The sequence below is a fragment of the Anastrepha obliqua genome, chromosome 2 (genome assembly GCF_027943255.1).
Source record: "Anastrepha obliqua isolate idAnaObli1 chromosome 2, idAnaObli1_1.0, whole genome shotgun sequence".
In the NCBI taxonomy this organism is placed as follows: domain Eukaryota; kingdom Metazoa; phylum Arthropoda; class Insecta; order Diptera; family Tephritidae; genus Anastrepha; species Anastrepha obliqua.
Genome location: NC_072893.1, coordinates 114,274,401 through 114,298,700, shown reverse-complemented (window position 1 = coordinate 114,298,700; position 24,300 = coordinate 114,274,401). Strand labels below are relative to the sequence as shown.

General features: G+C 38.2%; 1 protein-coding gene across 1 annotated transcript; it reads left to right on the top strand.

The window, feature by feature from the left end:
- LOC129237922 (probable multidrug resistance-associated protein lethal(2)03659) lies at nt 1–23,532 on the top strand. The gene is made up of 7 exons (XM_054872911.1): nt 1–80; nt 16,596–16,826; nt 16,904–18,808; nt 19,083–19,398; nt 19,467–19,617; nt 19,688–20,636; nt 23,220–23,532. The coding sequence occupies exons 1-7, from the start codon at nt 1–3 to the stop codon at nt 23,488–23,490; spliced, it is 3,903 nt and encodes a 1,300-aa protein (XP_054728886.1). The 3' UTR covers nt 23,491–23,532.
- The last annotated feature ends 768 nt before the right edge of the window (nt 23,533–24,300 follow it).

Here is a 24,300-nt window from a genome sequence, read left to right as displayed (position 1 = left end):
ATGAATTCATCTAAAGAGAGCGTGAAACGCAAACCAAGTCCTATACATGCCGCGAATTTTTTCTCAAAATGGTTTTTCATGTGAGTAAAGTTGCAAAGAGTGTTTAATAAAAATATACCTAAATTCAAGTTGACTCATTCGCGGATAGTCATTTTTTTAACAACCTGCACGAGGATCATTTGCTCTATCTTTGAGTGTAGTCAAGATAATCGCTTTGGCATTGATGCCACTTCAGCCAACCGAAGCATTTTGGAGGGCACAGACGCAGAAGGGCCGGCAGAGCTATATGCGGATTTCTCCCGCATTAGCCTTGTCAACCGCTTTTTACTTTCCCTCCTTACCACGCTCTTCGATTTCCTGTCTTCATTGGGAGACCGTGCCAGAACCGCAGTGACTTCATAAGCAAGCCCTCCGAAACTGCGAAACGGCTTTCTGTCTCTGAAGAAGAGGAGATTGCGATAGCAACCCCCGTCTCCTCCAGGATGCGCTTTTGCCTATATAGCTGAGAGACTTTGGTAATGGTTGTGGCCTCCTCACTCCATTCCCCTGCCGCCGAAGCGGGTGGATTGCCGCCTGTGTGGGTTTCACATTTCGTTGTCCATTGCCCGACGATTGTTTTAATTCGGGACTCCTCCCCAGCCAGTTTGGTTGGCGGATGGCACCCTGATTCTATGCCAACTTTGCGTCACGAGTGTTGCAACCTAACCCACTCGCGTGAGGCTTTCCTATCCACCACCTGGGACGCGCCCGATGGGAGATCAGGCAACTCCTCAAAGGTTATCCCTTGATAGATTTTCTTAATGATCAAATCAAGTAACTGATTTCTTTTAATGACTATTTTTGTTTACTTTGCTTACATTTATCAACAAATTTATTAACTTCTGATACTAACAAATATGTCGCTCTCGCGGGACACCACATATCAATCGCTAGACGGCAAATCAGGTCTAGTCTCGATGAACCGAAAAAAACTCAGGCTGGTATAAATGAACCACAATGCCTGTCTGCAAATCATTACAAAGATTTGAAAACATTTAAACTCATAGGGATGCTAAAAGCTAGAATCGAATATACGAGGGGGGTTCAATAAGTACTTGTGTTAGAAATGAGGACACCATCTTAAATAAAATAAAGAAAATAAAAAATATATTTTTTTTTTGTGTTTTTTTTATTACAAATATTTAACTAATATATATATAGGTATACAATGTTTGTTGACACTACAACTAGTTTAAGGGAAACTAACAAGCAGTATGATTTTAACAATTTTGTGGGGTTTTTATGAAGAGAATTTTAAAATCTCTTCTTTACATTAACTACCGATAAGATCATATGGTTTTTTTCGTTGGAGTCGTCGGGTTAGGCCTGCGGTGTTGAGAACTTTGCTGACTTCCTCGTTAATGTGCCCCTGGAGCCTCATAGAGTGGGCTTCTGCTTGTATTTTAATAACTTCAGCGACCGTAGGAATGCAGAGGTCACGATGAATATCTGCATTGCGAACGTACCAAGGTGCGGATAATTTTATTTTGAAATCGTTGAATTATGTTAATATTATGTTGACTGGCACAGCTCCAGATTTGAGCGCCATAAGACCACACGGGTTTGGTAATTTGATTGTATATCATTATTTTGTTATATATGGAGAGTTTTGAATTCCGTCCAATAAGCCAGTTCATTTTTAATATTTTCAAATTAAGTTCGCTTCGTTTTATTTTTATATGCTCCTTCCAACGTAGCTTAGCATCGAGGGTTATACTAAGATATTTGGCAGTATTTGCGTATGGAATTGGAGCACCTAGTAGCATTATTGGGTGATGGTTTACTTTTTTATTGGTAAAGGTCACATGAATTGATTTGTTACTATTTAATTTTATTCGCCAAATTTTCGTCCATTTTTCTACTGCGTCTATAGCGATTTGAAGTTTAGTTGCAGCTACTTCGGCGGTTTTTCCTGTTGCGAGGATTGCTATGTCGTCAGCAAAGGTGGTGATCATAGTGCTTGGAGGTATTGGTATATCTTTCGTATATATAAGGTAAAGAAGGGGTCCAAGGATACTTCCTTGCGGCACGCCAGCGTTTATTTTCTGCAATTTGGAATACTCATTCCCTTGTTTTACGCGAAAATACCGTTCAGTTATATACGATTTCATAAATGCACTATATTGCAGTGGCAGGCATGAGTTCAATTTGTTGATAAGGCCTTCATGCCAAACCTTGTCAAATGCTTGCGCGATGTCCAGAAAGACTGCTGAGCATATGTTTTTCTCTTCGAACGATTTTTCTATTTCAGCTGTAATTCTGTGCACCTGATCTATGGTGGAGTGTTTACAGCGGAATCCAAACTGGTGTGAAGGTATCAGATTGCGAAATTCAATTATTGGTTTTAAGCGATTTAGAATGAGCTTTTCTAGTAGTTTTGAAATTTGTGGCAACAAGGAGATTGGGCGGTATGAAGAAACAAAATTTAAAAAAATATTTTTTATTATATTTTTATTAGTTTTGGATAAATATTTATTTATTTTTTTTTTAATAAAAAATATTTATTTTAATTTTTAATAAAAAATATTTATTTTAATATTTAATAAAAAATATTTATTTTAATATTTATTTTTTATTATATCTTTATTTTATTTTAAAAAGCTTACATGCTAATAAAAGTATTAGTAAACTCAAGCAAACACAATGCTAGCAGCAGAGTCTCGGCTGGTAACATAAAATAAAAATTTAGTATCTAAAATATTCTTGGAGCAACCTTCACTTCCAACTCATGTTTACCATTTCTAAATTTTCCAGCAAAATAACGATTACCAACGACTCATACCGCCTCCAATGGCAGTTAAAGCGAGCTTTCAGGTCCTAGCGAGTAAATGTAACATTATTAAAATTAATATGAAAAGTCAAATCACCCCTTAATCTTTGACTAATCACAAATGAGTGTTTAAGCCTATTTTCAGCAATAGTTCAGATGCAGTTAAAAGCTCTGTTAATAGACTATTGATAAACTATCTCTACTAAAAACTTAACAGCAGTAACAGCTCAGCTAGTCTGCATCCACCACAGCACTAAAGAACTCTACAAATAGCATGTTTCCATCATGAAATCAGCGGTTATGAATAGTGAATTATTATTATTAGTGAATTATTTCTAACTGGACCTACGCAGCAGTCAACATCACTGTTCATAGTATATTTCTGCCAAGAACTAAACAGCTGCCACCAGCTCAGTCAGTCTGCTTCAACCAAAACATATACAATTTAAAATATCTATTTTAATAGCCTATTGCCATCACGAAGTTAGCTGAAATGAAGAGCTCTGTTAAAGGAATATTTTCACTAAAAACTTAACAGCACTTGAAAGCGCTGTTGAAAGCAAATTTATACCAAGAACTTAACAGTAGCTGAGAGTACTGTTAATAGCCTCTTTCTGTAAAGAACATAAATGTGCCTAATGCTATGTTAAAATTGAGATATTTCAAGCATTTACACGGCTATAGAGCAGGAGTGGACAAGCTCCTTGGTAGTTCGAGCCATTTTTCAAAATTTTCACTTCTTCACGAGCCGCAAAAAAAACAAGTATGCAAAAGTGTTTTAATGCAAATATTTAAAAAGCATGCAAAAAGATATTAAAATTTTTTTTTTACAGAAATTATGCTTTTTGTAAACATAAGCACACGACAATTTTTATATTAAAAATTAAATACATTTATTTCACTTCTCTTGATAATTCTTTAAAATTTGGTGAACAATTGGTGACCGCACTTCTCAGTAACTCTTTGAGCTGCTGGTTAGTTAATACTGACCGGTGTTTGGCTTTCACGAATTTTAAAGTGGAATAAAATAATTTATACACGTACGTTATTCGGAATATTGAAATAATTCGACAAACAGCCTTTTTTAATTGAAGATACTTCGATTGTGGTACACATTTCCAAAATTCCGTAAACGAAGTCAACTTATATTTTAATTGTAGAGCAAGAATTGCATCTCTATTCAGATGCCTTTTGGGTTACAATTATATTGGAAATGGAAAACTCACCTTGAATTATGCTAGTTTCAAATGGACTAATTTGCGACTTTTATCTAGCAATCCAGTGAAGAAACTCAGAGGAATTATTGTGAGACAATTTCTTTGTATAAAAACGTAACAACTTCCTTATAATAAAATAGCACAAAAGTGAAAAGGGAGCTCGTGTACATTTATCGAAAGCCACAAATAATCCTTCTAAGATCCGCATGTGGCTCGCGAGCCGCAGATTGGCCTCCGCTGCAATAGAGTTAACTTCATAAAATGATTTTTATTTACATTTGAGATTTTCTGACAACAGTTGGCTTCTAAAAACGTTTGTATTTTTATACAAAACAGGTCATCTGGAATTTGAATTTGTTTGCTTTGAATTTTTGGAATTTATTATATTGAAATAATTGAAAATTAAGTGCGTTTATTATGAAGAAGAAATATTTATGCTAAAAGTATAAGATAGAGTCATTTACTGTACGAAAATTATAATAAACCAAACTTAACTATTGATTACGCGCTCATTTGTATGGTTACAGATCAGGCTGCGCCTAAAACCTTCTCAGAAAAAATGCTTACACTTTCTAACATATCATTTAACATTTCTCTGTTCACATAACATTTTCTGTTAGGCCAGTAAATTGATTCGCATAACTCCCTTCTGAAACTGTGTTCACGAGCTTTGATACAACAGCCATTGCATGGGAATTGGAGCATTAAAAGCCATACTTAATCGTAACTTAATCGGTAAAGGAAAAACGTCTTTAAGTTAATGGCTTGATAACAGGCCACCGTCTCATTTCGACAATTCTAGAAGCTGCATAAATGAGGAGAACGAGGAGTCTGTCAGACTTGTTCTCCTGTCACTGTCCCGAGTGGCAAGCCTCTAGGTTCAGCTGCTTTGGCTTCAATGATACTGATGACCTTAGGAATATAAGTGTTAGGCCGGGTCGATTTGTGGGGAGGCAAAAAAATCGCCCATTGCTCTGTAAAAATCATATTCTTTGGATCAAAATAAGAAAGTTTGCCGAAGGAACCATACCTCTAAAACGAATTCTGATGTCCCCCAATTTGGGTCGAGCTTATAGTGTCTTTTGTGGGGAGATAAAAAAATCGCCCATTGCTCTGTGAAAATCATATTCTAGGGATCAAAATAAGAAACTTTGCCGAAGGAACCATACCTCTAAAACGAATTCTGATGTCCCCTTGTCGAACTTTTTAGTTTTTTTTCTCATGTAAAGGCCAAAAATGGTGATATTTTGAAATGATTGTATGGGGAACCCCCCAGGGGAGTTCCAGGGCGTGTGCCACTGGCATGGGTGGATCGGCCGTCCAAAGTTAGTGGGGGTCGGTCATACATTTGGACTCGATTGGAGCACTCTAAATAGGTCAAAGTGGGATTTTTCGTTCGACCCAAATTGGGGGACATCAGAATTCGTTTTAGAGGTATGGTTCCTTCGGCAAAGTTTCTTATTTTGATCCCTAGAATATGATTTTCACAGAGCAATGAGCGATTTTTAAATCGACCCGCCCTAATAAGTGTAAGCCAAATCAATGGATTCGCCCTTAAAACAAAGTAGTTTAACGTAGAGTAGCTGGTAAGATGCTTCTTTGGTTTAAATACCAAAGGCAAATTGTACCTACCTATCTAATTGTAATTAAGGCCCGGTGGAAATAATGCATTATAACTTAAATTATAGAAACTGTCTTCCAAAGTTAATGCTCAATGAAAGGTTTGTTCACAAAGCGCTTCAGTCAACGCTTAGTATTCAGTATTCACCGCTGACGTACTCTCTTTTCCTTACCAACTACAGATCAGATAAACCTGTACGCAAATTGTACGTATATGAATACACCTTAATGGTGAAGTCACTTGCACTTTTAACTCGGTTTTCTACTCGTACAACTGCATATCTCTTGCCCGAACTCATAAAACAAATCAGCTTATTATTTAAGATAATCATCGAGACTCATAATCAAAAGCGTCAAAAGTAACTCGAGGGGCTCCTCGTCGTTAGTCGTTATCATTCACGTTTCTACGTATTAAATTTACCACTCACTGCTCGACAAATTGTGATAAGAGTGCAATGTTTCAAGGTAGACATTTGAAAACAAATTCTCGAGATGTGTGCAAATTTATATAGTAAACAAAAAAACTCACAAACCCATGCCGCAAACGTATGGTATGTACCAACGATAAGATTGTCATTAACAAATCCTCACAAAAAAAATGGCGCCTCTGATAAAACATAAAATCGTAAGAAATATGTGTGGTGCAAAATCGCATGTTAATCAACCAAAATGCCTGTTTATTTTTTCCAAGGTTAGATTTTGTTAGACGGGCTGCTCTTATCAATCATTCGGTGGCGCATAGACCCGGTGAAATGTTTAAGCGAAGATTTTCACAGATCTATCCCTACTTTTCCTTAAATCAATCCAATCTTTTGTGCAATCCACCTGTCCTCTCAAACAAATCGGTGTCTGCGTCTGTATAGGTCCTCCGGATATATGAGGCGTATTCTTCGAAGTGCAGAATGCTCGCATAGGCAGTGCTGAATTGTTACTTCTTCCGCAATTCCTCAAATTCTACCTATATCTCTCTATAGTTTCAGCAGAAATCATTATGCGAAGCATCGAATCTGATGGTCATGTGACCAATAGTAAATACAAGTCTTATTCAGAATTCCCATTAGAAGCCATAATATCGGTTAGATGGGCTTCAGCAAGCTCAATTTTACTCTCGAGTTATGACCAAAGTTAAAGAGATATTGCAGGTTAATAAACTTTCTTTTTAGTAGCTACCCTAGCCTTATCATCTATCTTGTAAGAAAAGGTTCCCCAAGCGCTGTCGCAGAACATTTCCTTGCGCGAGATGTGCTGCTGGAAATAATGTGGGAACTTTAGACATTCTTTAACGCTTAACCGGTTAGTCGTTGCCGACCCAAGAGATTCGATTGCAGACTGATTCTCTCACTTCTTTGCAATTTGGAGAATAAAATTCGGTTAACCGCAACTCGCAAAAGATAATATCTTTTCAAACTGTTGTATAGGTCCGGCAGCAGTTTGAAGACTTTTTTCCTCATTTTTTGCTTATGAAGATGTACAGCTATTTTTCCCTTCCAGTTCCGCTTCTTCTTCCGAATAAGTTTAGTTTTCACAAATGAAGCTTTAGTGAACACCATTTAGTTCTAAGAGAGTTATCGATGACATTTCAGTCTTCTCGAGTTAATACTTGAGCCACAACGAGTAAACCAACTGAATACATCTCGTGCGTCTTTTGAAAGTCCATCAAGTCAAAAGTATGTACAGAAACTTGCACTCTTAAGGGGTTAGGGGTAGTCAGAGGCCCGAAAAAATGATGATTTTCACGAATTTTTTTTTGCTACTTAATTAATTTATTTAACAAAAATAAAAATATAGCATAAAAACATCATGTTTTAACTTGACTTCACCAAAATTTCAAAAAAAAAAATTAATAATTGCAAAAGTTATCGCTGTTTGTGTGAAGCCCGTTTCTCCAGAAGTCCCTTGCGGTGAACATCACAAGTCCTTGCAGATTCATCTAAAACCAATCGGACAAGAAAAATTAGTTTTATTAATAGATAATCTTGTGCCTGATCGAAGCTTTTTTTTTTTTTCAAAATGAACAAAATGGCGGCCTCAGAAAATTTTTTCCAGATTTTAGAGCAAAAAACCAACAGTTAATTGTTAAAAAAAATCGAAATTTTTGAAAAAAAAAAAATCCTTCGATCAGGCACAAGTTTTTTATGTTTTTCAAAAGCTGTATAAATTTTATTGAAATCTACGTAGCGGTTTTTAAGTTACAGTGTTCACCAGTTTGAAAAACATAGTTTTGAGAAAAACGCATTTAAAGTTTTGCTATCGGCTCCGGAGCGGCCGAGCGCCCTTTGTTAATTGTTGAATAACTTGAAAAGTATTTGTCGGATTCACTTCAAATTTTTACACAATATTTTTAAAACATTATACTTTAAGAAAATGCAAAAAAAAAAAATCAATTTTTTGAAAATTCTGACTACCCCTAACCCCTTAACACTCACAATGGACAACAAGCGGATGCGGCTGTTAACTTCGAAACGGTGTTTGGAGCAATTTAAGCGAGATCCGAAGGAATTTTTGAGTCGAGTTGTAACCGTTTATCAAACCTGGATTCATCATTACACACCAGAAACTAAGCAACAATCAATACAATGGATTTATCCCGGTGAATCTGCTCCAAAGAAGTCGAAGACAGGTCATGGCAACGATTTTTTGGGATGCGAACGGCGTCATCCTTATGGATTTAAAAAAAAAATGATCACTGGACAATACTGCAGTAATTTATTTGACCACTTTCACAAAACATTGAAGGAGACACGGCCGAATTTGGCGAAAGAGAAGGTGCTGTTTCACCAAGATAACGCGCTAGCACAATCATCCGGAGTTGTCACCGCCAAACTGCATGAATTGCGATATGAATTGCTGCCGCACGCCCCGTATTCACCCGATCTGGCTCCCTGCAACTTTTTATTTTTCCCTGCCATGAAGAAATGACTCGTGGGAAAAAAAGTGGTTCAAACGAGTAAGTCATCGCCAAAACAGAGACGTATTTTGGAGAGTTCGACAAATCCTCCTTCTAAAAAGTGCCTATGTTGGAAAAAATTTTTTTTTTTTTTTTTTTTTTTGAAAAATGTTGTCTTCAGTTCTAACACGGGTACTTATTGAGCCCGCCTCATATTACTTTGAGGTTCGAGTTTTAAGCAGTTACATTAGTTTTCCGACAGATGCAGGCTGCCGAATGAGTGTGAGAAAAGAAGTTGCTAGCCTTTCCCGTTTTTTGAGTTGCAATGACAAGAAGGCTGATACAGCCGAATACTACTGAATTCTGAATTTGACAACTTCTAAATGGAAGGATTAACTAACAATACTATGAAACATAATTCAATCCAAAACCCATTTTTCAAATAACAAGATTTCGCCGACAGAATATGGCGAAGAGTAGTATGTATCGGGCACAAAAGACCTGATGTTCGAAGTATAAACCTCCTTTTCGTTCAGTAAAAACTGTTAGACAGAGTTTCTCTTCGCCACAGCAGCAGGTTCTACGTCTCCGAATCAATACGGATTTGTATCCGACCAAGGACTGTCACACTACAGCAGCATGCCCCCGTAGGTTAGGTTTGGTTAGCCAGGTCGCTTGTCTAAGACAAGACACTCGGTGGCCCTAAGACCCATTGTGATACCGGCATTTGTTTTCCTTCGCCTAACTAAGTTGCTTAAAACACTTAGATCTTTTAAAGTAGCTAATTAGTCCTTCCAGTTTGTAATTTAGCAAATTTCCCAAGTTTTCAAAGAAATAATCGCCAGGATATTTGGCACGGCTTCTCTGAAGTGCAGGATATTCACAGAGTAGGTGTTGTACCCACTCAATTTCTTCTTCATCTCCATCAACTCCTGCAAAAGTCATTGTGAGGCACACCCATTCTACTGGCTAGGGTGCCAATAGTGCAGTGACCCCTTACAACACTTGCGAGGACGCTGGTAGTTGATCTGTTGAATCCAAGTCGATATTTTGTACTTCTAAGATTCAGTTTTGGCCAGAGCGCTTTGGAGGTCCTACAGTTAGTAGTCAACCTTCTATTAGTTTCCGCGATTACGGTTAAGTCAATCGCAATCTAGAGATCGTTTGAAGAAATGCTTATGTTCTCTACTACTCGCTGAAGGTCAACCTCAGAGCTTTTCCTTGCACACTCATCCGGCATCCAGAGTGGCCGAGTACCCAACAAAGTGTAGTGTTGTGTTGTTGGCTAAGCGAGAGGTATTTCCTGCATTCTTTAACACATCTTGAATTGATGCACGCTGAGGCCAGTGGCTTGATAGCTTGACTATCAATAAAAATTGTAAGTTTTGTCTGAGGTAAGTAAGTCCATTGGTTCTGTCGTTTTTTGGAGGGTAGATTCAAAGTTCATTCTTTCTTAGGATGAACGGCTACGAAATTACAAGAATTCTACATCTGCGACATGAAATAACTCAGCAATTTTATGTGGCATCTGCGAGTATAATTTCTTTAGAATACATTAACCCTCTACCTCCTTCACATATACAGTGGCTCAATAAAGAACTTGGACACCCAAGTGATATGGCTTTAAATAAAAAATATATATATTAAAATGCAAATCGAATGCGTTTGTGTGTCACATTTATTTTCGTTCATCAAGCGTATTTTTCAAAACTACAAAAAACATAAACCAACTTCATCTCGATCGTACATAGAAAATACTACAAACATAAAAAATTAACTTAAAATAAAAACTTAATATAAAATAGAGCCAGGCAAAACAATATTTGAGAAAAAACAAAAAAATGAATATTCAGTCGGTAAGCTATTATTTTTTCTCACAGCATTCAGTCTTCTTGGCAGGGATTCGACCAACTTCTTGCATGTTAAAGGATCTATTTCCCCCCCTTTTCTATTTTAATATCATCTTCTAGATCTTTCTTTTTCCTAATAACATGAGATTTCAGTTGGTTTTCCAAATGACCCAACAGATGTTCAATTACATTGATGTCTGGAGATTGCGGTGGTGTTTCAAGCACTTTTGGGCAGTTGTGTATACGATGTAGGCGGACAGCAAGTGCCTTATGTTTCGGATCGTTGTCTTGATAGTACTGGAAATTGTCCTTAATTCCCAACTTTTCAGCCCTTTGGAACAAATTGTCTTTAATAAAGATTGTTAGGTATTGTTTGGTGCCCATATTGCCGTTAATAAAGGAAAAATTTCCAATATCAGCAGCGGACATACAAACCCATATCATAACCGACCCACCCCCATGTTTAACTGCCAGACATAAGTTTTTTTCCAGCAACTCTTTATTAGGGCTTCTCCACACATATGATTGTCCATCTGACCTATATAAATATGTTGAACTTGCTTTCATCTGCAAATGAAACGTGCTTTCAGAACTCGAAATTCTTATCCCCGTGACACTTTGCGAATTTTATTCTCTTGTGTCGGTTAATCTCGTTGATGAATGGCTCGTTTTGTGAAACTCTTCCATTATAATTATTCTTTCGCAATACTGTCGGGGTTGCAGTTCATATTAAGGTGTTGCGCGACTTCTGTTGCGAGACTATATATATTAGGCCGGGTCGATTTGAGGGGAGGCAAAAAAATCGCCCATTGCTCTGTGAAAATCATACTCTAGGGATCAAAACGAATTCTGATGTCCCCCAATTTGGGTCGAGCCTTTTAGTTTCTTTTCTCATGTTAAGGCCAAAAATGATGATATTTTGAAATGATTGTATGGGGAACCCCCCAGGGGAGTTCCAGGGGGTATGCCACTGGCATGGGTGGATCGGCCGTCCAAAGTTAGTGTGGGTCGGTCATACATTTTCGTTCGACCCAAATTGGGGGACATCAGAATTCGTTTTAGAGGTATGGTTCCTTCGGCAAAGTTTCTTATTTTGATCCCTAGAATACGATTTTCACAGAGCAATGCGATTTTTAAATCGACCCGCCTTAATATATATATATATATAATTATATAATTGGTGCGTACATTCTTATTGGGTGTTTGGCCGAGCTTCTCCTCCTATTTGTGGTGTGTGTCTTGATGTTGTTCCAGAAATGGAGTGAAATACAGTTTCGAGCCGACTCCGAACGGCAGATATTTTATGAGGAGCTTTTTCATGGCAGAAATTCACTCAGAGGTTTGCCATTGCCTGCCGAGGGGCACCCGCTATTAGAAAAAATGTTTTCTTCATTTTGGTCTTTGGTCTTTTACTGGGATTCGAACCGACGTTTTCTCTGAACTCCGAATGGTAGTTACGCACCAACCCATTCGCTACGGCGGCCGCCTGCTTAGGAGGTGGCGAGCTTCGGAGCGCTTAAATTTGGAATTTTTCTCGCCGGGGCCTCCAATCAGCTAAGAAGCTGGAGAGGGTACAAAGGTCTGCCCTCATTGGAATCAAAGGGGCGCTCCGTACGACTCCTACTTTAGCGCTTAACGCTATGCTGAATGTGGCACCCGTGGACTTTGTAGGAAAAACTACCGCTGCACGCGCCGCAATCAGACTAAGGTGTTCGGGCCATAGGCTAGACTTAAGTTACGGACACTCTAGCATTCTTAAAAACTTTGAGTTCATCCCCATGGTGCTGGATCACTGTACACCCACGCGAGCGGACCTTTTTCTACTCACATTCCCTCAAGGGAGGAGTGGGCGGGGTACAGCATTTGGCGGCAAGGCTTGGCAAACATGTTCACGGATGGCTCGAAATTGGATGGAAGGGTTGGTGGGGGAATATTATGTAAGGAGCCTCCCATCAAACTTAAATTTGGGCTCCCGGACCACTGTAGTGTTTTCCAAGCGGAGGTATGCGCAATTAAGAAAGCGGTGGACTGGTTACTTACTTCGGTTATTACCGTTAAGGAAGTAAATATTTACTCTGATAGCCAATCGGCAATTAGGGCCTTGTGCTCGCTATTTGTGCGTTCGATATTGGTCGAGGAATGTCTGGCTTCTCTCTCGATTGCATCCGAATACTTCGTCGTCAGGCTCATTTGGGTTCCCGATCACAGCGGCATAGAGGGAAACTGCTGGGCCTAAGGCTAACAAAGCCCCAGCTCTCGAATTTGGTGGGCATCCTTACCGGACATTGTCCGTTAGGTGTTCGTACCGTGAGACTTGGGATTTCCTCAAGTCCGTTCTGCAGAAACTGTCTGGAGGACGAGGTGGAATCATCTCAACACCTTCTTCTCAGCTGCCCTGCTCTCGTCTGGCAAAGACTTAGACATCTGGGCTCTCACTTTTTTGCTACGGCTGCGGATATAGCCGGTGTAAATACCATAAATTTGGTGAAGTTCATCAGTAGCTTGTTACGGCTAACTACGAACGCAAATCAGCCACCGTCGGCGTCGTCGTAAAATGTATGGTCATCATCGTCTCTAATCTCAAGGCGCCTTCTTTCTTCCCTTCCCCTTTCTCCCCTCCCATGTATGGCACCAAAACGGACGAATTTTTTAATATTTGTCCAAGTGAGCCCTTAGCTAGGGCAGCCATTTAACCTAACCTAACCTAACATAAATTTGTTGTACTATCCACGGTTCATCTGCATCCGAAAACTGTTTTGGTCGTCCCGATTTCTTTTTATTTTCCACGAATTTTAATTCTTTGAAACGTTTTATCACGTCATATACAAGCACTCGAAGGGTTGCCAATTAAAAACCTCATACATTTAGTTTGGCAAATTTCTTTTATTCAATTCAAAGTAAAAAATGTGTGAAAATAATACAAAATTAAGAATCAATTTACTTTTGCTGGATATGACCACCTTTTACCTTTACTAAGGCCTTGAGACGGTTCAAAAACGAATCGCCAGCTGCCCGAATGTGACTTGCAGGTATTTTGGCCCACTCGCGGACAATGGCTTTTTTTTAGCGCCTCGAGACTGGTGAATCTTTTAGTTCGGCCCTTGCCCTTAAAAATTACCCAAAGATAATAATCCATCGGACTCACGTCTAGTGAATTTGAGAGCCATTGTGTGAACGTTGTGAAGTTCGGAGCGTTCTTGGGCTTTGTGATACGGTGTCGAGCCCTGTTGAAACGTCCATGGTTTGCCATTAAAATGTTTGTCTGCCAACGGCTTCAAAGCACCTACTAGAATACTTTCCCGATAATATTTCGCATTTACCTTGACGCCAGGCTCGATGAAACGATTGTAGAACGCCCATCTGCGATTGCAGCGGCCCGAACCATTACCTGTGGCGTGTGCTGCCTCCTGGAGGCCAATCAATGAAGCAACTCCTTCGCTCTCTCAAGTCTGACTTCTGGCTACTTTGCTGTGAGAGCATGCGCAGGTGGGTCTTGTAAGGCTTGACTTTGAGATCATTTTTCAGTATGCGGCAGATGCTATGGTGAGATATTTTCAGTTCTTTTCCCATTTGATTGGCTCTTCGTTGAGGTTTTCGCTCAATTTGAAGCTGCATGCTATGCATGTCCGAGTTCTTTATTGTGCCACTGTAAGTATTTTTTGTTCTTTTGAAGAAAATAGAAAAAAAGTATTACATAAAAAACAAGTGCCGATTACATTATGATAACCAAAAGCGCTTCAAAACGATTTGTGATGTTCATTTTTATGTTCAATATACGTTAAAGTGGCTGAATTTTCAAAAGTGTTACAAGTGGCACTTCTCTTAGAGAGTAGTCACAGACGACTTTTTTTCTGTTACTAAAACTCAAGCACTTTTATGAAAATGCAGGAAATATAAGGAGGATTTTAGCTAAATTTTTAATTGCTACTAAAGCATTTATGTGCGCTCATATGATCACGCAATGAACAGCTACATAAGTACACTTAAATCTTAATTAGTTATAAACAATAATTATTCGCTTATCGATAAGTATTGCTTATCAGCTCCAACTATATATCTTTTTTCATTGTCCGCTTAATCTTTTATAGCAAATACGAGTATGTACAGCTACTTATATAGGTATTAATGAAAAAAAAAAATTTACGCATTTACTAAAATAACAAACGCAAAACTCTCCGAAGCACGTACTTCGTTGATATCGTTGACATCGTTGATATCTCGTTACTCAAATAAAAGCAATTTTGTAACAAAAATGGACGAGTGCTCACATGTGAAGCTCTTCACTATTCAGTCATAAATAAGAATTTAATTTTAATGACGCTACAGTATATTCTTAAGCTTAAAGTTTAAAATTTCTTTCAAGCGTCTTAGTCAGTTTCTGCGTGACAGTTGATAAAGAGAAACAGAATGATAACGAAATGCCAATGCCTGTGACGCCAACATAACAGCTGGTGATATTTTATCGCTTAAAACCTCATTAAGACCCGACTAAGGGAATAGTAAATATTATGACGAATTTGATTTGCGAGCGCTCTCAGCATACGAGTATTCCTTTAATTGTAGTTAAACAATGTTAATCTTGAAAAAATACCATTACTTTTTTTAAACTAAAATGGTAGAGGTACATCGTCCATATAGAGATGGTTGTAAGGAGGCAAATCACCAGGATCGTAGGTAATTACTGTGAACTGAGAAACTTAAGCCCTCTTCAAACCTTAAGGAGCTGTCACAGTTGGACACTAGGCAACTGTGAAACCTCTTATACGAGGGGTGCCTTTTATATGTCGGGATTAGAGAACAAAAACAAATTTTAATCATCAAAAATCACTTTATTGTTTTTCAAAATATTCTCCATGAAGATCTATACACTTTTGCATGCGTTTAACCAATTGTCGAAGCACTTTTGCCACTCTGAATGAGGTACCTCCAAAACATGCATTCTGAATGCCGCAACCGCTTCTTCAGGTGTCGAAAAACGTTGACCTCTCTGTTTGTTTTTTACGTACGAGAATAAAAAGAAGTCATTCGGTGCCAAGTCAGGACTATACGGCGGATGACCCATTAATTCGATGTTTTGGGTGCTCAAAAATGCAGTTGTTTGAGCCGATGTGTGAGAGCTCGCATTGTCCTGGTGAAGAGTGATCCGTCTTTGGCGATTGGTTTTCCTAATTTCTTGGAAGATAACTGGCAAACAAATGGTTGTGTACCACTCAGAATTTACTGTTCTACGTTGTTCTAGTGGTACGGTTGCGACATGCCCAGTCTTTCCGAAAAAAACAGGCGACCATTTGCTTGGAAGTGCTTCGTGCGCGAACAACTTTTGTTGGATTTGGCTCATCTTGAAACACCCATACAGTCGACTGCTGTTTACTTTCGGGCTCATACGCGTAAATCCATGATTCATCACCTGTCACGATGTCATAGACGTGTTTCGAAGCCCCGCGATCGTATTTTTTGAGCATTTCCTTCGACCAATCGACACGAGCGATTGACAAATTGTGTGGAATCCAACGCAAAGAATTTTTTTTACAGTCAAATGTTTATGCAATATTGAATGTATGCTGGTCTCACTAATGCCTAAGATTGTCTCAATCTCACGATAGGTCACATGATGATCTTGCAATATCAGTTCGCGCACAGCATTAATGGTTTTCGCAACAACAACTGATTTTTTACGACCTTCACGAAATTCGTCTTGGAGTGAACTACGACCACGATTGAATTCACCATACTATCGATAAACACTGGTCCTTGATGGAGCTTCATCACCAAAAAATGAATTAAGTTCATCCATGCAATGTTGCTGAGTTAATCCACGTCGAAAGTTGCAAAAAATAATCGCACGAAAATGTTCACGATTTAATTCCATTTTTGGACCGAGATGAATCTTTTAAGTTACTGTAAACAACACAAATAGCGCTGGTATTTCAAAACGTTCTGAGTACGTAAAAGCCAAAAAATGTCAAACTTTGCGATACAGCTGTCAGTTGCCAGATTGCAACACCAGGGTTGCCAAATCCCAAAATATAAAAGGCACCCCTCTTTCATATGTACAATCACACCATAACGGACTGATCTTTAACTATCTGCGTTTTCTAGCTTATTTTAACTTAACTTCATTTTTACAAAATGTTTAGATATTCTCAATTTAGATGTCCACAACACATTTTTATACAAATACCTTTTGAAAATACTTTTCATTCTCATTTTAGTTGGACACGCGGCGTCTTCAAGAAGGGCTACTTAGAAAAATTAGGACCAGATGATATCTATGAGCACGTACCGAAACTGGATAGCAAACTGCTATCCAACTCACTCATTAGCTACTGGGAAAAGGAGGTGCGCAGAAAAAATCCCAGCCTTTTGCATATGATCTTTAGCGCATTCGGATGGCGATTTGTGCCGATGTGTATAATCTACTCAATATTGGAGATAATGTTACAGTGAGTACCAAATATCAGCACATCTGCACCCATATTTTCATCGACCTCAAGATAATTTTCTACTTCTTCTTCTTCAGCACATTTCAACCGCTCTTTCTTGGCTTATTCGTTGCTTATTTTGCCGAGGGTCAAACGGAAATTACCAAAAACGATGCTTATCTTGCCGCCACTGGCATTGTAATCTGCTCACTCGTCGCTTCGCTGTGCTTTCATCCATTCATGTTCTTTCTCTTCAAAACTGGCACCGCCATACGTGTCGCATGCGCTGGTTTAATCTATCGCAAATGTCTACGCTCTTCCGTAACTTCAGACAATAGCGGCATGAGCGGTTTCGCTATCTCAGTTCTGTCTACCGATCTGCCACAATTCGATACGACTTTCTATTTCGTGCACGATCTCTGGAAGGGACCTATTGAGGCGTGTGTTTTCGGTTACGTAATGTACACAGAGATCGGCTGGCCGGCAATAGTAGGTATTGCGGCGATCGCCCTATTTATACCGCTACAAGCGTGGGCAGCCAAGGCCACCGCCAAGTATCGACATCGTTTCTCCGAATACGGCGATGAACGCGTCAAGCTGATGAATGAGATTATAACGGCCATACAAGTGATAAAGATGTATGCGTGGGAGAAATCCTTCGCTAGGCTGATATCGAGCGTACGTAAGAAGGAGATACACGCCATTAGGGGTTCCCTGAATATTTACTCGGCTATGCAATGCACTAACATGATTTCGAAATTCGCGCTCTTTCTCAGCCTAATCGCTTATGTGTACACTGGCGATGTTATAACGGCCAGAAAGGTTTTCATTATATCCTCGTATTATGACGCACTCAACGAATCGCTACTTCACTTCTGGCCGCTGTCGGTCACAACGTGGGCTGAAACTTTTGTATGCGCGCGACGTATACAAACATTCCTGATGCAGAGTGAGGACCCTGCAGATGGTGGTATCGAAAACTTTGCTGCCGATATCGAGAAGAGTGAAAAAGCAAACTTTTCGGGGCGTGTTCATAATCCAAATGCGTCTGAAAAAAGTGTTATATTGCAAAATCTGTCAGCCAGTTGGGACCGTGAGGATGTGGAAAAGCGAAGAAACCACATAAGCGATATCACTTTCCACATACGTCCAGGACAATTCGTCGGCATTGTTGGCAATGTAGGTGCCGGTAAGACCACGCTCTTAACTGCCATACTCGGTGAGCTGGAAATCGCCAAAGGCAGTATGGAGGTAAATGGCCGCATCAGCTATGCACCGCAAGAAGCGTGGATCTTCGAGGCGAGCATACGTGACAACATCTGCTTTGTAGAGCCTTACGATGCGCAACGCTACAGAGATGTTGTACAAGCTTGTGAACTAGAACGCGACCTGCAATTGTTACCCTACGGCGACTCGACGATAGTCGGCGAACGTGGCATTAGTCTGAGCGGCGGCCAGAAGGCGCGTATTAGCTTGGCACGCGCTGTTTACCGCCAAGCAGACATTTACATATTCGATGATCCTCTATCAGCTGTGGATGCAAAAGTGGCCAAACGTTTGTTAAGCAACTGCTTTCAAGACTATTTGAGCACCAAGATACGCCTAATGGTGACACATCGCGTGTATAATCTCAAAGAGGCCGACTGGATAATATTGTTGGAAGCGGGCACTATCGAGGTGCAGGGCACCTATGAAGTACTCGAACAGAAGATCAGCAAACGATTGAGTTTGACGCAAGAGCAAGTGGAGAACCGACCTAAATTGATGCATAGCGAGAGCGTGATGGTGAAAGCGACTGCGGAGGAAGAATCGGAGCAAATCGAACTACCGAGTGATACAGGTTTGGAGCGAAAGGAACAACAAATGCAGGGTTCTGTGCGCTTTCAAATCTACGCTGCCTACTTTCGCGCACTTCGCAAACCTTGGCTGATATTTTTGATATTCTTGATGTTCATTTTAGCGCGCGCTTGCCAAGCCTTAATGGATGTATTCATAGCCAGATGGTGAGTAAGAGTTGGAAGTGGGTATTAGGTGGGTTGAATCAATACTAATTTACAGCAGTTCAAAGGCGAAGGAACCTTAGCACATGGATACACCAGTATTCGTATTTTCGGAGACTTGAACTGACCAAGCTGCTCTTCGAAAATGTTTTTTTATCTCTGGTGTATCCAGTATCTCTGGTGCAGAAGTTGGCTCTAAAATTGAACTTAATTTCAACCCACATTTCGACACATGCTCATATTTTAAATATATTTTTTCTTCCTCTCCTTCCATCAGGGCCACTTGGGAGGAATCTCAGCCGCAGGAGCATGAAACAACCAATGAATTCTCCACGAAGCGCATGCAGATAGTAATCATCTATACGATGCTCATGCTGGGCACACTTCTCCTGTACATAGTTCGTACCTTTGGCTTTTTCTTCATTTGTCTCGCTATATCGCTACGTCTGCACGATTATCTCTTCAATGGTATTATTCGCGCCCGCATGAGATTCTTCAATACGAATCCTTCTGGCAGAATACTAAATCGTTTCTCCAGCGATATTGCTAACATAGATATTACACTACCTCAAACCATGTTGGACTCGTACTCGGTGAGTATAAATATTCCCGTATACCAAATTCTTGTCTGCTCTGCTTCATTGGAAGCCTTTCGCTGCAGTTCTACGTAAATATTATTGCCGTGTTGGCGATTGTGGCCTTTGCGAACTATTGGCTTCTAATACCCGAGTTCATCGTGATTTCCCTACTCTACTTTTGCCGCGGGCTCTACATTAGGGCAAGTCGTAGTCTCAAACGGATCGAGAGTATGAGTGAGTAAAATATTTTCTTAGTCTGCGCTACGTGCCTACTGGTAACTAAACCCTTTCTTTCCCGACTTAGCACGCAGTCCTGTATACACACACACGAATCAGACCTTCCAGGGTCTTACTACAATTCGTGCACTCAACGCTACAAGCCATTTGGATAACGAATTCCATAGCCACCAAAACACGAATACATCTGCCTTGTTTCTCTTTGTCAGCGTGAATCGCGCTTTCGCCTTCTGGACTGATCTCATCTGTGTACTTTATATCCTGGCTGTCACCTTTAGTTTCTTAATAATTGAAAAAGATTTCTATAGTGGTGATGTCGGCCTCGCCATCACCCAGTCCATGACGCTGGTAATTATGTGTCAATGGGGTGTGCGGCAAACCGCCGAGATGGAGAATAATATGACGAGTGTAGAACGGGTGATGGAATATGTGGAACTACCACCAGAACCTCCGCTAGAGACCGACCCAAGCCTCAAGTTGCTTGAAACATGGCCAAGCTCGGGTGAGGTCCAATTTAGGGATCTTGTTCTACGCTATGTGGAGCAGGGGGAGCCCGTACTCAAAGGGCTGAATTTCTCTATTAACTCAAAGGAAAAGATCGGTATTGTAGGACGAACAGGTGCCGGCAAATCGTCCATTATACAAGCAATCTTTCGGCTGGCGCTTAATGAGGGAAGCATCCTCATTGATGGTATTGATATTAACACACTGGGTTTACATGATTTGCGCAGTCGCATATCGATCATTCCGCAGGATCCTGTGTTGTTCTCAGGAACTTTACGCTACAATCTCGATCCTTTGGCAGAGAAAGCAGACGAAGAGTTGTGGCGTGCGCTGGAAGATGTTAAGCTGAAAAGATATGTGTCTTCATTGGAGGGGGGCTTGAATTGTCGCATGCACGATGGGGGTTCGAACTTTAGTATGGGCCAAAGGCAGCTGGTCTGTATGGCGAGAGCCATACTGAGGCACAACAAATTGCTAATAATGGACGAAGCGACAGCGAATGTGGATCCAGAGTAAGTTTGATAACTGTCAAGAGACGGAAAAAATATAGTAATAACTTAACATAATAAAAACAAAATGGCATAGCATAAAAAAGCGTAGGTGGAAATATAGTAAAATTTAGCAAAATAAGGCAACACTACAAAACAGAATATGGCATAGCAATGCACAACTTAATAAAAATAAAATAAAATAACTTGGAATGACAAAACATAGTTCAGCATAGCATAACATAAGAAAAATATAAATAGCAGAGCAGGAAAGGTGGGAAAAGGTGGGAAGTATGGAAAAGAAAAGGAAGAGTAGATCAAATAAAGTCAAATAAGATAACATAACAAAACATACCTCGACATGGCATTTCAAGGGATAACATAACATAAACATTTAAATATATAAAACTAATAAACGAAAAATAAAATAACTTAACTTAGCGTAAACATAACATAGCAAAATAAAAATAACATAGCATAGCATAAAAAATTTAGATTAAATAAAATAAAATTTTAATAAAATAAAGTGAATTAAAACAAAATAACAAATAATATACAAATAAATTAACATAAGAAAGCATAATAGAATATGGCATAGCAATATATGTATAACATAATAAACAATAAATTAAAATTAAAAAATCACTTCAAATAACAAAGCACAATTCAACATAGTATGGTATAACATAAAATAATTAAAAATAGCTCAGAAATTAAATGCAGTAAAGCACAAGAACATACATAGCATAACATAAAAAATTATAAATAGGAGGGACGGAGAAGAAAGAAAAGAAAAAGGAGAAAATAGAAAACCAAACTTAATAAAATGACCTAACTTTGCATAAACATAGCATAACATAATAAACATAACATAGCATAGTAATACATAACATAATAAAAAATAACCTGAAATTAAAAAAACAAATATAATCACTTCGAATAACAAAACACAATTCAGCATAACATGACATGGCATAAAATAATTTGCAATAGGAAAGGAATTAAACACAGTTATGTAAAAGAACATAACATAACTTAACGTAAAGAATTATAAATAGGAAGAGAGAAAGGAAAAAAAGAAAAGGAAGAGTCGATAAAATTAAGTCACATACCTTAACATTACAAAACATAGCACAACATTGCATAGCAAGACATAACATAATATAAAAATTTAAATATAAATAGCTAAATAAAATAACCAAACTTAGTGTAAACATAACATAACATAACATAATAAAAACTACATAGCATAGTAAAACATAACATAATAAAAATTATTTAAAATTAAAAAAACAATTAAAATCACTTAGAATAGCAAAACACTAATCAACACAATAAAACATAACATAAAATGATTAAAAATAGTGCAGGAATTAAATGCTGTAAAACAAAATCAAATAAATTAGAGTTAAATACAGCAACATTACAAAACACCGAGCCCATATCTTTTATTCTTTTTAACTTGTTCATAACTTTTTTTTGCAATTTTCTAAGATAAATTACGCTTAAAAATAAAAGCTTAAAATTTTGGTATCAAAATTTTTAAAGTAAAACATCTCCGATTCTTTGCAACATTTTCCTTTTTTGTTTTTGAATTCTTTAGAATAAAATATTTTTAAAAATTTTGGTTTAGAGATTTTAAACTGAAATGTCTTTGATTTTTTTTTACATTTTTAATTAGATTTTTTTTTTTTGGAAATTTTTTGGATTAAAAATACCTTACCAAAAATGTTGGAAATTTTAGTAAAGATATTTATAAAGTGAAGCCCGACATAGCCAAACATAACATAAATAAAAATTCAAATAAATAAAACAGTGCAACCTTGTGTTACATAGCATAACATAATACAACATGGCATAACAAAACATAGCAAAAAACAAAAAAATAAATAAAAGCAAGAAAAAGAAGAGGAAAAAGCAAAAGGAAATAAAATTCAAGGATTACCAATGATTGGAACCCGTGATCCAGAAATTTGCGGAATATTTCTAATGTAATCCTGATAACACCAAATTAAGAAACACATTTTTCTAATAGCGGTCGCCCCTCGGCAGGCAATGGCAAACCTCTGAGTGTATTTCTGCTATGAAAAAGCTCCTCATAAAAATATTTGCCGTTCGGAGTCGGCTTAAAACTGTAGGTCCCTCCATTTGTGGAATAACATCAAGACGCGCACCACAAATAGGAGGAGGAGCTCGGCCAAATACCAAAAAAAGGTGTACGCGCCAATTATATATATATATATATATATATAATCCTGATAAGCCGGAACTCGTTCCATTATATGACAGTCTTAAATCCAATTAAAATAACGCACTAAGCTACAAATTTAAATCAAATGAAGTATAGAATAAGGCTTGTCAGTATCAGGGATGCTAATATTAGCGGTCATTTTCGGTTTTCAGAAAATTTCTAATGCCATTCTGAAATACCGACTTTTTTTCTATCGCTTTCTTAATTTGAATTTGCTTTTTTAAGATAAGAAAATTTAATAAAGTATATACAAATCTTTTATATAACTTCTTGTCTCTCTCGGCCTCTCTCTCTCTCTCTCTCCTTTTATCTCTTCCTCTTTCTCTCACTCTCTCTCTCTTTCTTTCCTTATCCAGAACCGACATTCTCATCCAACAAACCATTCACACTAACTTCCATCACTGCACCGTACTAACCATCGCTCATCGCTTAAATACCGTTATGGACAATGATAAGGTGATGGTAATCGATGCGGGACAAGTGGTCGAGTTTGGACATCCTTACGATTTGCTGCGCAATACAGATGGTTTTCTCTACAAGCTGGTGCAGAATACAGGCAGACTCACGTCGGAGATGTTACACCACATTGCAGAGAAAAGCTACAAAAAACGGGTGGCAAATGGCTGAGGCAGTAGGATTAATAATTTGATACGTACTTAATAGCGATTAATAAGCGATTTTGTTAAGGCTTTCAAGGTCTAGAATTTTTTTAAATTACAATTTTTATAACTTAAAATTTTTACAAGAAAAAAAATGTTATTTTTAAAACTTTATATGATTAAGAAAAAAAAATGGGGAAAAATTTTGGAATTAAGCTAGGCAAATTATTTTTTAAAGAATTTGGTTTACACAAATTTGATGAATAAACTAACAAAAAATCATATGTTGGCTTTGCGTGTCGAATAGTCATCACCACGGTTAATGACCAATGTTGTTTTTAGTAAATTTTTAAATAGATTTCCACAATTTATAATAGCCGCTCATTGCACACGTGTCACGCACTCCTGTCGCTAAACACTCAATCAATTGCAGATTTTGCTAAATCATGGCGTCATAATATAACTAATCGCCACTTAAACATTAAAAACTCGTGCCAATTGAAAAAAGTTCCGCGAAGGGGATACTTGAACTATTTAACTTAATAATAGATAATATCCCTGTAGGGAAAAGCCAAATTGCTCGGCAAAGAATCAAGTTCATAAACAGATATTTGCTACTCTGTGCCTAGTATGACGAGTTGTACCAGTTGTAAAATTCCCAAATAGAAATGTATGCAAAAAACAAAAATATTCTTCAATTACCCCAAGTAAGTATGCCTCAAACGTTGAGGATGCATGAAATGAGCATTGAACAAACGAAGATATACCACCTTGACGCTCAAAGTCAACTGATGAGTTCTTTTTTTTTTTTTTTTGTTCTTTTTTGCTCGTTTCCACA